Raw genomic sequence first — 15,023 nt, forward strand, 5'->3', positions numbered from 1 at the left:
TCTCCACACAAAGCGTTGACTTTTGTGATGAGGTGAGAAATTATTAGCCTGTGTCTATTTACAATCTTAACGAAGTGGATAGGCCGATATCAACATTTCTCCCGTAATGTTACTTCCAGGTGACCAAGCACCTGTGTGACAGGTGGAACATAGTGCAGAGTGTATCTGCTGTGGAGCTGAACCTGCTACACGACCGCAGCAGTGGCCTGCTGAAGGAGGCCATCACTCAGGTGGTGGCAGAGAAGCGGGCAGAGTGGGACGATTTCCTGGACCCTGTTTTATATCTGTTTAGGATGACCATCGACCCCACAACCAAGTTCACACCCTATTCACTCATGTTCAGCAGGGAAGCCATTTTGCCCAGTGAGGTGATATGTTTTTTTTGTGTCACTTTGTTTGGTTTAAAAATGCATCAAATTGTGTTATTACTATGTAATTGTTCATGTTTAGTTACTAATTTACGATTTATTTTGTCAAGACAAAAGCTGCTCCTTTCAGTTACGACCAAGAGACGGATTTGTATCACTCAAAGAAAGAGGCCTCTGCTTGTATGACAGTGATGCAGGAACAGCAGATCTCTGTCAAGCAGCTGGTGAGTTTGAATTGGAAATGCAATATCTTCACTTTTGGGAGATGCTGTGCTACACCACTAAAGAGAGCCTGATACGCTTGTTTCATGGGTGCCACTTAATTTCTACTTCACTGCTGACTCACTTGACTTCAACCCTCTTGCTCTTTGGGAAGCATCATTCATCAGGACATACTGTGGGTCAATGTGTGACATTCCTATGTGAGCTTTCTCTGGATTCCATTGGAAATGGTAAATAATTGTTTGTGCTTACAGGTGATCGCCAACATGAATGCGGCCTACAAACAGGAGAAGAAGAATGCCAAGAGAAGATCTCGGAACATGCCCTCCATCACTTTCAAAGTCACCGACCCTATGTTTTGCTCGGGAGAGTCACCCTCCCAGAAAAAACTGAAACCGAGCATTTACTTGTCTTTCCCTGTAGAAACAGTCCTCGCCACTAAGCAAAGCTGCTCAGATGACAAAAAGAGTGACTTGGAATACCCCCTGGTTTCTGATGTTCATTGAGGCCTGCTATCCTGGGGTTATGGTATACAGGGTACAGAATTGAGACTCATACAGTGACTGTATTGATGGCTCAATTATTTGTCTCGCTTCAGTGCTGCGATGGAGACATTCTGTCCACAATGCTAAGCAGCTTCACCTCTGAGAGAAGATTGGCAAACATAAAGGCAACCAACATCAAGAATCCTGACCAAAAATATTGATGAATTATTGGGTTGGTCACGTGTCCAAATACATAGGATCTCTCTAGCAGTGCCTGGTGGATTTGTGGTCTTGTCATTGCTATTGTGATGCCTGTAGGTGCTAAAGGCCATTTGTTTTCAGCAAGAGGTGAACGAAATTAATACTTTTACACTAGATAATGTAGAATCCACCTCTGTTCAAAATCGGATATGAAGTCGCATTAATGTCATGGAGCAGTGCACTTGGAGCCAGCATCAGTTTTTGGGGGGCCCACACTTGGGATACTTCATATCCACAATCAGTCATTCATGAATACTTTGAATTTCAGCTCTGCTTTAGGGAAGAAATGTTATTCATTGGTTTGGGTCCATACCAAATGATGGCTTAAAAGTGTATTGCTGTGCATGGATTCAAAATTCCCCATAGGCCCCACATTCTACTGAATAATCTTTGAATAGGGACATCACCACACAACAAAGTCTTAACAGACTCGGTACCCCTAAAGTGATAAATATGACTTTCACATGGAAGTTATGAGTCACTTAATGCACATTGTAATAAGTAAATACATCAGTTCTCCTATGTTTGTCCAAATGATCTGTCTTACACACAAAACACACACACAATCTCTGAGACTCTTTGAATAAACCTCATAATAATACACTGCATGGCTCTGGCTATTTAGTCCGGTTGACGAGACTCACGTGATGTAGCGCAGGGAGCACTGTGTCAGAAGGACTCTGAAATACCGGCTCTGGATAGCATCGCCAGTTCCGTCCTGGGATGATCTTGTAGGAGGAGCCTCGCACACCATTTATATTACCGGTTTCCATATACATTGCATAAAGGATCACCAGTGCAGCTTAAGTGCAAATCGATATGAACTCAGAATGCGACATAGTGGCGAGACGGCCATGTCGCCTAAAATATAATAAATTACTGTATCAAGGAAAGTGATCGAATATCCGAGAGGAGATAAGAGCGCCGCACGGTAGGTCAATGTGATACAGTAACCTTGTCGAAACCTGATGTCACGGGTGCATTTGTGATCATGGATCACGGTAGGCATTTATACTGAACAAAATATAAATGCAACATGCAACAATTTCAAAGATTTTACTGAGTTACAGTTCATATGAGGACATCCGTCAATTTTAATAAATTCATTAGGCCCTTACCTGGGGATTGCACATAACTGGCAATACAGATATGCACAGATACCTTTAAAATGGGCCTCACTATGGGCCTAAGGAGTTAGTCACGGTATTTCTGTGCATTCAAATTGTCATCGATATTGTGTCTCTAGTTTATGCCTGCCTGCCCATACCATAACCCCACTGTCACCATGAGGCACTCTGTTCACAATGTTGACATCAGCAAACCATAAGCCACATGATGCCATACATGTGGTCTGTGGTTGTGAGGCAGGTTGGACATACTGCACAATTCACATAGGAGGTGGCTTATGATAGAGAAATTAACATGAAATTCTCTGGCAACAGCTCTGGTGGATATTCCTGCAGTCAGCATGCCAATTGCATGCTCCCACAAACTTTGAGACATCTGTGGCATGTGACAAAACTGCACATTTTAGAGTGGCCTTTTATTGTCCCCAGCACAAGGTGCACCTGTGTAATGATTATGCTCTTTATTTAGCGAGGCAGGTCAGTTAAGAACTAAATCTTATTTTCAATGACAGCCAGTGGGTTAATTGCCTTGTTCAGGGGCAGAACGACAGATTTTTACCTTGTCAGCTCGGCGATTCAATCTTGCAACCTTTCGGTTACTAGTCCAACCACTAGGCTACCTGTTGCCCCTATCAGATGGATGGATTATCTTGGCAAATGAGAAATGCTCACTAACAGGGATGTAAACAAATTTGTGCGCCAAATTTGAGAGAAAAAAGCTTCTTGTGCGTATGGAACATTTATGGGATTTTTATTTCAGCATATGAAACATGGGACCAGCACTTTACATGTTGCATTAATATTTTTGTTCAGTGTAGTTCGGTGAACTTCCATTTGGGTTGAATTCAAAACACTTGTTCGAAAAAAAACGTCATAAAATTGTAATAGCCTATAAATGTATTGTAATAGCAACAATATTAAAACAAAACAATAGGCTACAGTTTTAGCTTTTTGTATTCTTGTTTCCTCCCAGACTTGTTCATTCTTCACAGGACACTATCTCTCCACGGATAGACTGAAACGTAATGGGGGTCATAGTAGTGGTGAGCTGTATCTTGTTATTTATCCTGGTGGATGTTATTGTCACCACTGTCCTCTACTTACATGGTTGCCAGACTGCAATATTCACAGAGGATGTGCAGAACTTTGACATTCTCCACTCCGTCCTGGACCTCTGGGGGACTATGCTGGTCAGAGTCTGCCTTCTGCTTGGGGCCTCCATAGGGGTGTTATGGAACAGAGTGGACGGCCCATGCAGGGTCTCTGCCCTGGGGACCCTGACTCTCCTAATTTGCCTGACCGTCAGCACCTACGCCTTAGCTAAGCTCCTGATGCTCTCGGAGCAGGGCGATCTGGCTCACCAACCCTGGTTCCTCAGTCTGTTTTCCTGGACCTGTGTGTCAGTGCTGGGGACCGTGCTCCTCTGGAGACTCCTGGGAAGGGCTCCTAACACTGTGACTGACGGAGAGGGAGATGGTGGAGGAAGTGTCTGTGAGGAGACTGAGAGGCTAGTGGAGGCAGCAGGAGAGAATGGCACTGAGGAGGTGGATGAGCAGCAGAAGCATGGGGAGAAGAAGAGGAGTAGGGCGAGCAGGAAAGGAACAGAGGACCAGAAGAACTCAGGGGCCACACTGGGGCGTCTGCTGTCCTACTGCAGTAAATACGCTGGGCTGCTCTCTGTAGCCTTCCTCTTCCTCCTCATCTCTGCTGTGTGTAAGTGGCAACTTGTTTAATTACAATGCACAGACGACTAGGGCCCTGCGTTTTTCCTGAACACATGACCTGACCAGGAACAACGCAGGGCTCTAGGTACAGACAATAACTAGGGAACTGAGGATTTCCCTGGTCAGGTCATATCAGTTATTTGGCCTGGCCATGGTCGGGAAGAACTCGTGGGCCCAACAGATGACAAGTCAAGTTGATTAATGTAGAGATCATCACCAATGTGACGCTGGCATATTACACAGTGTTGCATGAGATAGTTACACAGAAGATGTGTAATAAAGAAACATAACCAGCCTCTTGGAAGTTCTGTTTGGATCCCATGCATTTGTATTTAAGACTTTATTACTGAACTCATAGCAGCATGGTATTGCATTCAGGGTTGCAAGGTTGCTCTACTACTCATTATAAACTGGGTGATTTGAGCCCTGAATGCTGATTGGCTGATAGACGTTGTATATCAGACCGTATACCACACGTATGACAAAACATTTATTTTTTACTGCCCTAATTATGTTGGTAATCAGTTTAAAATATCAATAAGGCACCTCAGGGGTTTGTGATATATGGCCAATATACCACGGCTAAGGGGCTGTGTCCAGGAACTCCGCATTGCGTTGTGCATAAGAACAGCCCTTAGCTATGGTATATTGGCCATATACCACACCCCATCAGGCCTTATTGCTTAATTATAGGAGTGACAAATTACATTAATGACTCATGTACCATGAATAAAGCATGATGGGGTTCCTGAGGGGCACAGTGGTCTAAGGCACTGCATCTCAGTGCAAGAGGCATCACTACAGTCCCTGGTTTGAATCCAGGCTGTATCACAATTTGCCCAGCGTCGTCCGGGTTTGGCCCGGTAGACCGTCATTGTAAATAAGAATTTGTTCTTAATTGACTTACCTAGTTAAATAAAGGTTAAATAAAAAAATACTCTACCCTACTCATTTCATTTCATTATAGACAAATCAAAATATATCTATACATTTAACTGTATTTCTATTTTACACAATTGTGCTTATTATTTTTCATAACATTTAATGGTACTATGTTATCCACTTTATAGGTGAGGCCTTCATCCCCTACTACACTGGGCAGGCTATAGATGGCATTGTTATTCACAAGAGTATGGAGTACTTCACCAAGCCCCTGATCACTCTCACAGTGTTGGCCTTAGTCAGGTAAGCCATGCTGAAGTGAACAGTGATCACAAGGCGTGTGTTTTGTTAACTGGTTGTCCTTGTTGTGTGCCATATCTTCTTTGATGTCTTGCACATGCTGCATATCTATTATGGATTCAACAATATATACATTGATCTTGTGTGTTTGTGGCGTATAATGTATCTCTGACTGCGTTTCATTTCTTGCGTCTCTCCTTAGCTCTATAGCTATTGGAGTACGAGGTGGCCTCTTTAATCTAACCTTTGCCAGACTGAATCTTCGCCTGCGAAATCTTCTCTTCAGATCTCTGATGCGTCAGGAGGTGGGCTTCTTTGACTCTAACCACACAGGTGAGCTCTCAAGATTTCTCTTTATTCCTTCCCTTCATGCTTTTCCCTTCTTCCTCTGATTAAATCAAATCAAGCAAATCAAATTTTCTCAACAATGCAGTTAAAAAGAATATGGATAATAATATGAAATAAAAGCAACTAATAATTACAGAGCAGCTGTAAAATAACAATAGCGAGACAATATACAGGGGAGTACCGGTACAGAGTCAATGTGCGGGAGCACCGGTTAGTTGAGGTAATATGTACATGTAGGTAGAGTTATTATTGTGACTATGCATAGATGATAACAACAGAGAGTACAGCGGTGTAAAAGAGGGGGGAGGGAGAGGGGGGGGGGGGACAATGCAAATAGTCTGGAGAGCCATTTGATTAGGTGTTCAGGAGTCTTATGGCTTGGGGGTAGAAGCTGTTTCGAAGCCTCTTGGACCTAGACTTGGCGCTCCGGTACCGCTTGCCGTGTGGTAGCAGAGAGAACAGTCTATGACTAGGGTGGCTGAAGTCTTCGACAGTTTTTAGAGCCTTCCTCTTACACCGCCTGGTATAGAGGTCCTGGATGGCAGGAAGCTTGGCCCCAGTGATGTACTGGGCCGTTCGCACTACACTCTGTAGTGCCTTGCGGTTGGAGGCAGAGCATTTTCCATACCAGTCAGTGATCCAGCAGTCAGGATGCTCTCGATAGTGCAGCTGTAGAACCTTTTGAGGATCTGATGACCCTTTCCAAATCTTTACTGTCCTGAGGGGGAATAGGTTTTGTCGTGCCCCATCGATGAGAATGAGGGCATGCTCGGTCCTCTTTTTCTTGTAGTCCACAATCATATCCTTTGTCTTGATCACGTTGAGGGAGAGGTTGTTGTCCTGGCACCACACGTCCAGGCCTCTGACCTCCTCCCTATAGGCTGTCTCGTCATTGTCGGTGATCAGGCCTACTACCACTGTTGTGTCTTCTGCAAACTTAATGATGGTGTAGGAGTCATGCCCGGCCGTGCAGTCATGGGTGAATAGGGAGTACAGGAGGGGACTGAGCACGCACCCCTGTGTTGAGGATCAGCATGGTGGATGTATTGTTACCTACCCTCACCACCTGGGGCAGCCCGTCAGGAAGTCCAGGCTAAATGAGAGATAAGGGGTACTTGGCTCCACTTTATTAAAGCTTTGTACAAACAAGAACAGGTTCTAACCAGTTCTTACAGTATTCAACTCAAGTCTTTACATAACATTAGACTGTAACAGAACCATTTTGCCCCAACACTATGTTAAAGCCTGTGGGGTTTAAGTGTTATAGTGTAAAAGCTTTTCTCCTAAGCTCGGAGTCTGATCCCCAAATGCCCAAAAGCCCTTCACATTTCTCCCTCTACTCTGCCTTCATATTTCTGCTCCTAACCTGTCATTAAATAATGAAAATAATTCAGAAAGAGTTTGGAAAAAATACACAAAAAAAAAATGTTTGTCCTGCAGGTGACATCACCTCTCGCCTGACCTCTGACACTACTCAAGTCAGTGACCTGATCTCTCAAAACGTCAACATGTTCCTGAGGAGTATGGTTAAGGGCATAGGTTTCTTCATCTTCATGTTCGGGATGTCCTGGAAGCTGACTCTGGTCACCATCATGGGATTCCCCTTCATCGCCGTCATCTCCAATGTGTATGGGGAGTACTATAAGGTATTCACTCTGCTGCTTGTATACACACACGCACAAGCATGCACACCCACACACGCACAAGCATGCACACCCACACACGCACAAGCATGCACACCCACACATGCACAAGCTCTCACGCACACACGTACACACATAGACACTTCACCCCAGCCCATGTATTAAATTGTAATACATTTGAACACTTGTTTATTAAAAGCTTCATTCATACAGTATTTAGTTTGCAATTTTACTTGTTAAACTTTCCATGGTTCTCATCATCAGAGATTGACCAAAGAGGTCCAGACTGCCCTGGCTCAGGCTAACCAGGTGGCCGAGGAAACTGTTTCATCCATGAAGACGGTGCGCAGCTTTGCCAATGAGGAACAGGAGGCTGATTCCTACTACGGCAGGCTGCATGTCATGTTTCAACTGAACAAGAAGCAAGCGTTGGCCTACGCCCTCTACATGTGGTCCAGTTGTGTAGGTATCACCAATGTACAGTAGCTACTGCCGGTAAGACCATCAATGTACATAAGGATGAAGAACTTGTTCTTCACTGACTTGACTGGTTAAATACAAGTTAAATAAATAAAAGAAAGCTCCCTTAAATAAATAAAAGAAAGTGTTAAGGAGCTCCCTCATGTTTTATGTCTTGTGTTTTTGCATCCACTGTATCTGCTCGCTTTACCTTGGTTGTGGGGCACATTCAAATGTGTTTCTCGCTTGCTCCAGATCTCAGAACTTGTTCTTCAAGTGGCAATCCTCTTCTACGGCGGTCACCTGGTCATTACTGAGCAGATGAGTGGAGGCACCCTGATATCTTTTGTCATATATGAGCTGGAGCTAGGAGAGTGCCTGGAGGTATTTCTGACTCATTCATATACATCTCTAACTGTACACATGACAATCACAACCTATCCCTTTAACCACCTTATATTACCGTAAGTAAGACAGCTACCTAGCTAATTGTATTATCCTTTGTCCCCTGTCTTGAATAACTTGTGTTACAGAGCATAGCATCGGTCTACACAGGTCTCATGCAGGGAGTGGGAGCAGCTGAGAAGGTGTTTGAGTATATCGACAGGGAGCCCAAACACCAACATGATGGGAAAGAGGTCCCCGACACCTGCAAAGGACTGGTCGAGTTTAAAGATGTCACGTTTTCCTACCCAACACGGCCCGAAACAGACATTCTAAAGGTATGTGTCAGCTGACCATTAGGTTTGGGCTCAAAGCTAGACTGATGAGTGGAGCTATCGACAGAAACAACGTTGTCAGGCAATTCTGTATTGTTTCATGCCAGTAGTAAGCTTTTATATCATCCCCATGCAGCAAAGCCAGCCAGTACACTATCAATCATACAAGGAAGCTACTGTATTGATCAATGTCAGAACTGTTAGGTTCTAAGTTCTGGTTCAAATCCCAGTCGTACTCCGAAAAAGATTTATTCGCCACACTGGGTCATACAGCTGCAAAGACAAGATATGAAGTCACAAGCACATATATTTATGACCTCCAACTAGGCCTCAACCCCGCCCCCCTTTCCAAACAGACCCCCCTTCTGTGTGTAGGAACAATTCATCTCTGTGGCTAGGCATGTGGTGCTATCGTACCAGCTCAAATCTGGAACCTTTGCTACACCTCCACGCATCTCACGGTCTTCTTATCAGTCAGGAGAACCCTTAAGTCTAGGGAGTGCATATTCTTGCAGCCTGCCGCAGTCCGATAGATAATTATCCTCATACACAAAGAGCTATTTCTGTGAATAAGCAATCTATTCATAATATAAGGACGCAAAACATATTGAGAGGATACAATGATATAAAACAGTACAACTATAAGACAGTGTTATTGGGCAGTAGTTTACAATCATATGGCTCCTATCTCACCCTTATGGAAACTTTTTGTTTCAAAGACGGGAGCAGCTGAGATGGTTACCATCTCTTTTGAACTTTACCTCTATCAAAATACAACTGCACATAGATCATTCCATCTAACGCATAACACGCTAATCACTATTGCTAGGCTACTTTTATGATTATAAACATACTAAAATGTGCTCACGTCAATTAGTCAGTTTCACAACAGTGCTTTTTATCATGTCTAAACTTATATTAATGATATATGTATGCTTATGACATGATGGTTGGGTATATATGAACAGATGGTTTGTCTTCTTCTTGGTGGTCCTCTGTAGCTCAGTTGGTAGAGCATGGCTCTTGCAATGCCAGGATAGTGGGTTTGATTCCCAGGACCATCCATATGTAAAAAATGTATGGACGCACGACAAAGTCACTTTAGATAAAAAATATCAGCGAAATGGGATTTTACATTTTTCTTAATCTTCTTCTTCTTCTCCAGAGTGTATCCTTCACGTTGCGGCCTGGAGAGGTGACAGCCTTGGTTGGACCATCTGGCAGTGGAAAGAGCTCCTGTGTGGGTCTCTTAGAGAACTTCTACGCCCCACAACAAGGCCAGGTGCTTCTGGACGGCCGGCCGGTGCACACCTACCAGCATGGCTTCCTCCACTCGCGGGTCAGTGCTCCACATTTGCTCCTCTGGCATTTTAACTCGTTGTTTACAATGTGTACAACTAAGCCTCTGCGGTAAATCACAATCACTGTCTACCTGAGAAGTTTTCCATGAAATCGAAATATTCTGTCTCGTGCTAGATAGCTTATTCCTTTCAACCACCAGAGGGCATCAATATTCATTTTAAGATGAAGACTGGTAAAGATCCCTGTGCAGAAAGACTGAGCCTCTCTCTGTGTTGTTGTTGCAGGTAGCACTAGTGGGCCAGGAGCCTGTCCTGTTCGCCCGTTCTGTAGAGCAGAACATAACCTATGGACTGACTGACATCCCTATGGAGGCTGTGGTGCAGGCTGCCACCGAGGCAAACGCACACGACTTCATCACCGGTCTAACCAACGGCTATAACACAGGTGACATTAATGCTATTGCCTAAACTAATGGTTACCAACCTTTTTTGGTTACTATAAGAAACATTACTGTGCAGCCGTATTCATTGATCTGGCCAAGGCTTTCGACTCTGTCAATCACCACATCCTCATCGGCAGACTCAACAGCCTTGGTTTCTCAAATGATTGCCTCGCCTGGTTCACCAACTACTTCTCTGATAGAGTTCAGTGTGTCAAATCGGAGGGTCTGTTGTCCGGACCTCTGGCAGTCTCTATGGGGGTGCCACAGGGTTCAATTCTTGGACCGACTCTCTTCTCTGTATACATCAATGAGGTCGCTCTTGCTGCTGGTGAGTCTCTGATCCACCTCTACGCAGACGACACCATTCTGTATACTTCCGGCCCTTCTTTGGACACTGTGTTAACAACCCTCCAGGCAAGCTTCAATGCCATACAACTCTCCTTCCGTGGCCTCCAATTGCTCTTAAATACAAGTAAAACTAAATGTATGCTCTTCAACCGATCGCTACCTGCACCTACCCGCCTGTCCAACATCACTACTCTGGACGGCTCTGACTTAGAATACGTGGACAACTACAAATACTTAGGTGTCTGGTTAGACTGTAAACTCTCCTTCCAGACCCATATCAAACATCTCCAATCCAAAGTTAAATCTAGAATTGGCTTCCTATTTCACAACAAAGCATCCTTCACTCATGCTGCCAAACATACCCTTGTAAAACTGACCATCCTACCAATCCTCGACTTTGGCGATGTAATTTACAAAATAGCCTCCAATACCCTACTCAACAAATTGGATGCAGTCTATCACAGTGCAATCCGTTTTGTCACCAAAGCCCCATATACTACCCACCATTGCGACCTGTACGCTCTCGTTGGCTGGCCCTCGCTTCATACTCGTCGCCAAACCCACTGGCTCCATGTCATCTACAAGACCCTGCTAGGTAAAGTCCCCCCTTATCTCAGCTCGCTGGTCACCATAGCATCTCCCACCTGTAGCACACGCTCCAGCAGGTATATCTCTCTAGTCACCCCCAAAACCAATTATTTCTTTGGCCGCCTCTCTTTCCAGTTCTCTGCTGCCAATGACTGGAACGAACTACAAAAATCTCTGAAACTGGAAACACTTATCTCCCTCACTAGCTTTAAGCACCAACTGTCAGAGCAGCTCACAGATTACTGCACCTGTACATAGCCCACCTATAATTTAGCCCTATCAACTACCTCTTTCCCAACTGTATTTAATTTATTTATTTATTTTGCTCCTTTGCACCCCATTATTTTTATTTCTACTTTGCACATTCTTCCATTGCAAAACTACCATTCCAGTGTTTTACTTGCTATATTGTATTTACCTTGCCACCAAGGCCTTTTTTGCCTTTACCTCCCTTCTCACCTCATTTGCTCACATTGTATATAGACTTGTTTATACTTTATTATTGACTGTATGTTTGTTTTACTCCATGTGTAACTCTGTGTTGTTGTATCTGTCGAACTGCTTTGCTTTATCTTGGCCAGGTCGCAATTGTAAATGAGAACTTGTTCTCAACTTGCCTACCTGGTTAAATAAAGGTAAAATAAAATTTTAAAAAAATCTGAATTTTGATATGTCCAGAGTACATCTGAAGTACCCCATCATGTGCATTTTACCAGTAAGCCTATGGTCTCCTGAGTCTTCTCAAGGACCCCCTGTGGATAGGCCAAGCACCCCCAAGGGTCCTAGTAGTGAATCTAAAAAAATAGCAAACTAAAAACTGCAAAATGTTATGTTTACTGCAACATACTGTATGAACATTGGCCATATAATTTTTGAGTTACACAAAATAATAGCCTCTCCTCACTATTTGCATATGATTTTGCATTTCTATTTTAAGATCTCGAACGCAATGAAATTGTTCCTCGTTCCTCTCTTAGGAGTGGGTGAGAAGGGCACCCAGTTGTCAGGGGGGCAGAAGCAGCGGGTGGCCATCGCACGGGCACTCATCCGCAACCCACATGTTCTCATCCTGGACGAGGCCACCAGTGCACTGGATGCAGAGAGCGAACATGTTGTAAGGAGACAGGCTAAATCAGTGTTCTGTGACTGTGATCTGGGTTTAATAAGATCAAGTCGTGAATTATAGATAAAGATACAGTATGGATTTAGAGAGGAAGCATGTACTGTATATTCTGTAATATGCAGCTCCTCAAGTTTCATGACAATAACCTAGTTCACTAAATGCAGTCTAATGTTATTATAATAACTCTCAGCTGCTGGTGTCCTCTGTGCTGTTTTTAATCAGACCAAGTCTTCAACTATACTAGATACTATTAACCCTGGATAATCCTTTTTAGTATAATCAAACTCTCTGCATTGTAACTATGCTGGCTTAAAAAGGTCAGTATTATTATTTAATCTTTGACATATTCTCTTTATCGGTTGTCTCTAATTTGATGGCACTTTATCTCGTTTTCTGAATGCTATCTCATATTTGACTTTTAGTGTAGCTTAGGATCTTCTCTCTGTTCTCTCTCCCCAGGTCCAGCAGGCTCTGAACAACATCATGCGTCAGCACACAGTGCTGGTGATCGCCCACCGCCTCAGCACAGTGGAGAGGGCAGACAACATCATAGTCATCAACCGCGGTTGTGTGGTAGAGCAGGGACCACACAGCCAACTGATGGCCAAGGGGGGGCTCTACTGCAAGCTGGTACAGAGGCAGGTCCTGGGCATCGAGACGGGGGCCGTTCTTAACCCTCCAGAGGTGGACATCTGAGGGTGGTAGTCAGCGGAGGCAGAGTGGACATGATAGCAGCAGTGCCAGCGAGTCAAAATGTGAACACCACGCTACTGAGAGAGGTTCCTAGGGCTTTATTGGTAGCTAACACTGACTGACTGGCACTGCTGAGCAGTGCCTCGAAACCAAGGCATTACATTACCCTTGATGTTTTATTTGCACATGAGGTTGAATAGATTCAACTCAAGTCTATTTGACAGTGTTCAAAACCTTGAATATTTGTTATTGAATAATCAATAAGAGTAGTCATTTGACCAGTTCTTCTGGACATGAATGAGCAACACGCTAATTAGTTAATCCTAGTGGTGATATTACACTAAACAAAAATATAAACACAACATGTAAAGTGTAAAGTGTTGGCCCCATGTTTCATGAGCTGAAATAAATTATCCAAGACATTTTCCTATACGTACAGTAAGCTAGTAATTTATTTAAAAATGTGTTTACACATTTTTTCTTTGCTAAAATAATCCATGCACCTGATTAAACAGCATGATCATTACACAGGTGCACCTTGTGCTGGGGACAATAAAAGGCCATAAATGTGCAGTTTTGTCACACAACACAATGCCACAGATGTCTCAGGTTTTGAGGGAGTGTGCAGGAAGTTGTCAGAGAATTGAATATTAATTTCTCAACGATAAGCCGCCTCCAATGTTGTTTTAGAGAATTTGGCAGTACAGCCAACAGGCCTAAACCGCACACCACATGTAACCACCCCAGCCCAGGACATCCACATCTGGCTTCTTCATCGGCAGGATCGTCTGAGACCAGCCATCCGGACAGCTGATGAAACTGTGGGTTTGCACAACCAAAGAAATTCTGCACAAACTGTCTGTGTGCTTTCCCAAGACTTCACCAGGGTCTTGACCTGATGGTAGTTCGGCATCGTAATGGTCTTCAGTGGGCAAATGCTCACCTTCGATGGCCACTGGCACGCTGGAGAAGTGTACTCTTCACAGATGAATCCAGGTTTCAACTGTACCAGCCAGATGGCAGACAGTGTGTATGGTGTTGTGTTGGCGAGCGGTTTGCTGTTGATAACATTGTGGTGCCTGGTGGTGGTGGGGTTATGATATGGTCAAGCATAAGCTATGGACAACGAACACAATTGCATTTTATCGATGGCAATTTGGATGCACAGAGATACCGTGACGAGATCCTGAGACCCATTGTTGTGCTATTCATCCGCGTCATCACCTCATGTTTCAGCATGATAATGCACGGCCTCATGTCACAAGGATCTGTATACATTTCCTGAAAATGTCCCAGTTCTTCCATGGCCTGCATACTCACCAGACATGTCACCCATTGAGCTTGTTTGGGATGCTCTGGATTGACTTGTACGGCAGCATCCTCCAGTTCCCGCCAATATCCAGCAACTTCACACAACCATTAACATTCACCAGGCCACAATCAACAGCCTGATTAACTCTATGTGAAGGAGATATGTCGTGCTACATGAGGCAAATGGTGGTCACACCAGAAAAGTATCTGTGAAAAACAGATGCAGATCTGTCCCAGTCATGTGAAATCCGTAGATTAGGGCCTAATTAATTAATTGCAGTCCATAGATTAGGGCCTTATGCATATATTTCAATTGAATGATTTCCTTATATGAAATGTAACTCTTTGAAATTGTTGCATGTTGCTTTTATATTTTTGTTCAGTGTATGAATATCGTTAATATCATTGATTGTATGACGTACAAAACAATAATAGGAATTGTGATACTTTATTTCTAATTGCAATATTAGGTGGAAATGGTAAAGTTATCTCTGTGTGCATCTAGGCCTTTCTGTATCTGGTTAATTTGTAAACATATACTGTATAAAGGACAGAGAGGTGCCTTCACTGGATGAGAATGTGCAGAATGTATTTATTCTATGCAATGGGAAGTGCAATGTCTTGAAACTATATGACACTATCATTGCTGAATAGATTAGATTTCATGTGGATGCTGTC

General features: G+C 43.7%; 1 protein-coding gene across 1 annotated transcript; it reads left to right on the forward strand.

The window, feature by feature from the left end:
* The first annotated feature begins 2,007 nt into the window (after positions 1–2,007).
* Positions 2,008–14,917, forward strand: abcb9 (ATP binding cassette subfamily B member 9). The gene is made up of 12 exons (XM_021606367.3): positions 2,008–2,267; positions 3,437–4,176; positions 5,258–5,372; positions 5,572–5,702; positions 7,158–7,363; positions 7,625–7,822; positions 8,075–8,203; positions 8,353–8,541; positions 9,704–9,877; positions 10,125–10,284; positions 12,196–12,332; positions 12,801–14,917. The coding sequence occupies exons 2-12, from the start codon at positions 3,489–3,491 to the stop codon at positions 13,035–13,037; spliced, it is 2,364 nt and encodes a 787-aa protein (XP_021462042.2). The 5' UTR covers positions 2,008–2,267; positions 3,437–3,488; the 3' UTR covers positions 13,038–14,917.
* Positions 14,918–15,023: the final 106 nt, after the last annotated feature.

This window comes from Oncorhynchus mykiss, chromosome 6, assembly GCF_057628025.1.
Source record: "Oncorhynchus mykiss isolate SJ-2025 chromosome 6, ASM5762802v1, whole genome shotgun sequence".
NCBI lineage: Eukaryota > Metazoa > Chordata > Actinopteri > Salmoniformes > Salmonidae > Oncorhynchus > Oncorhynchus mykiss.

Excerpts from the sequence above, each read along its gene's own strand:
- abcb9 (XM_021606367.3), top strand. The coding sequence starts at position 3,489 with ATGGGGGTCATAGTAGTGGTGAGCTGTATCTTGTTATTTATCCTGGTG. Across the intron at positions 8,204-8,352 it reads AGCTAGGAGAGTGCCTGGAG|AGCATAGCATCGGTCTACAC; the intron begins GTATTTCTGACT and ends CTTGTGTTACAG. Across the intron at positions 12,333-12,800 it reads ATGCAGAGAGCGAACATGTT|GTCCAGCAGGCTCTGAACAA; the intron begins GTAAGGAGACAG and ends CTCTCTCCCCAG.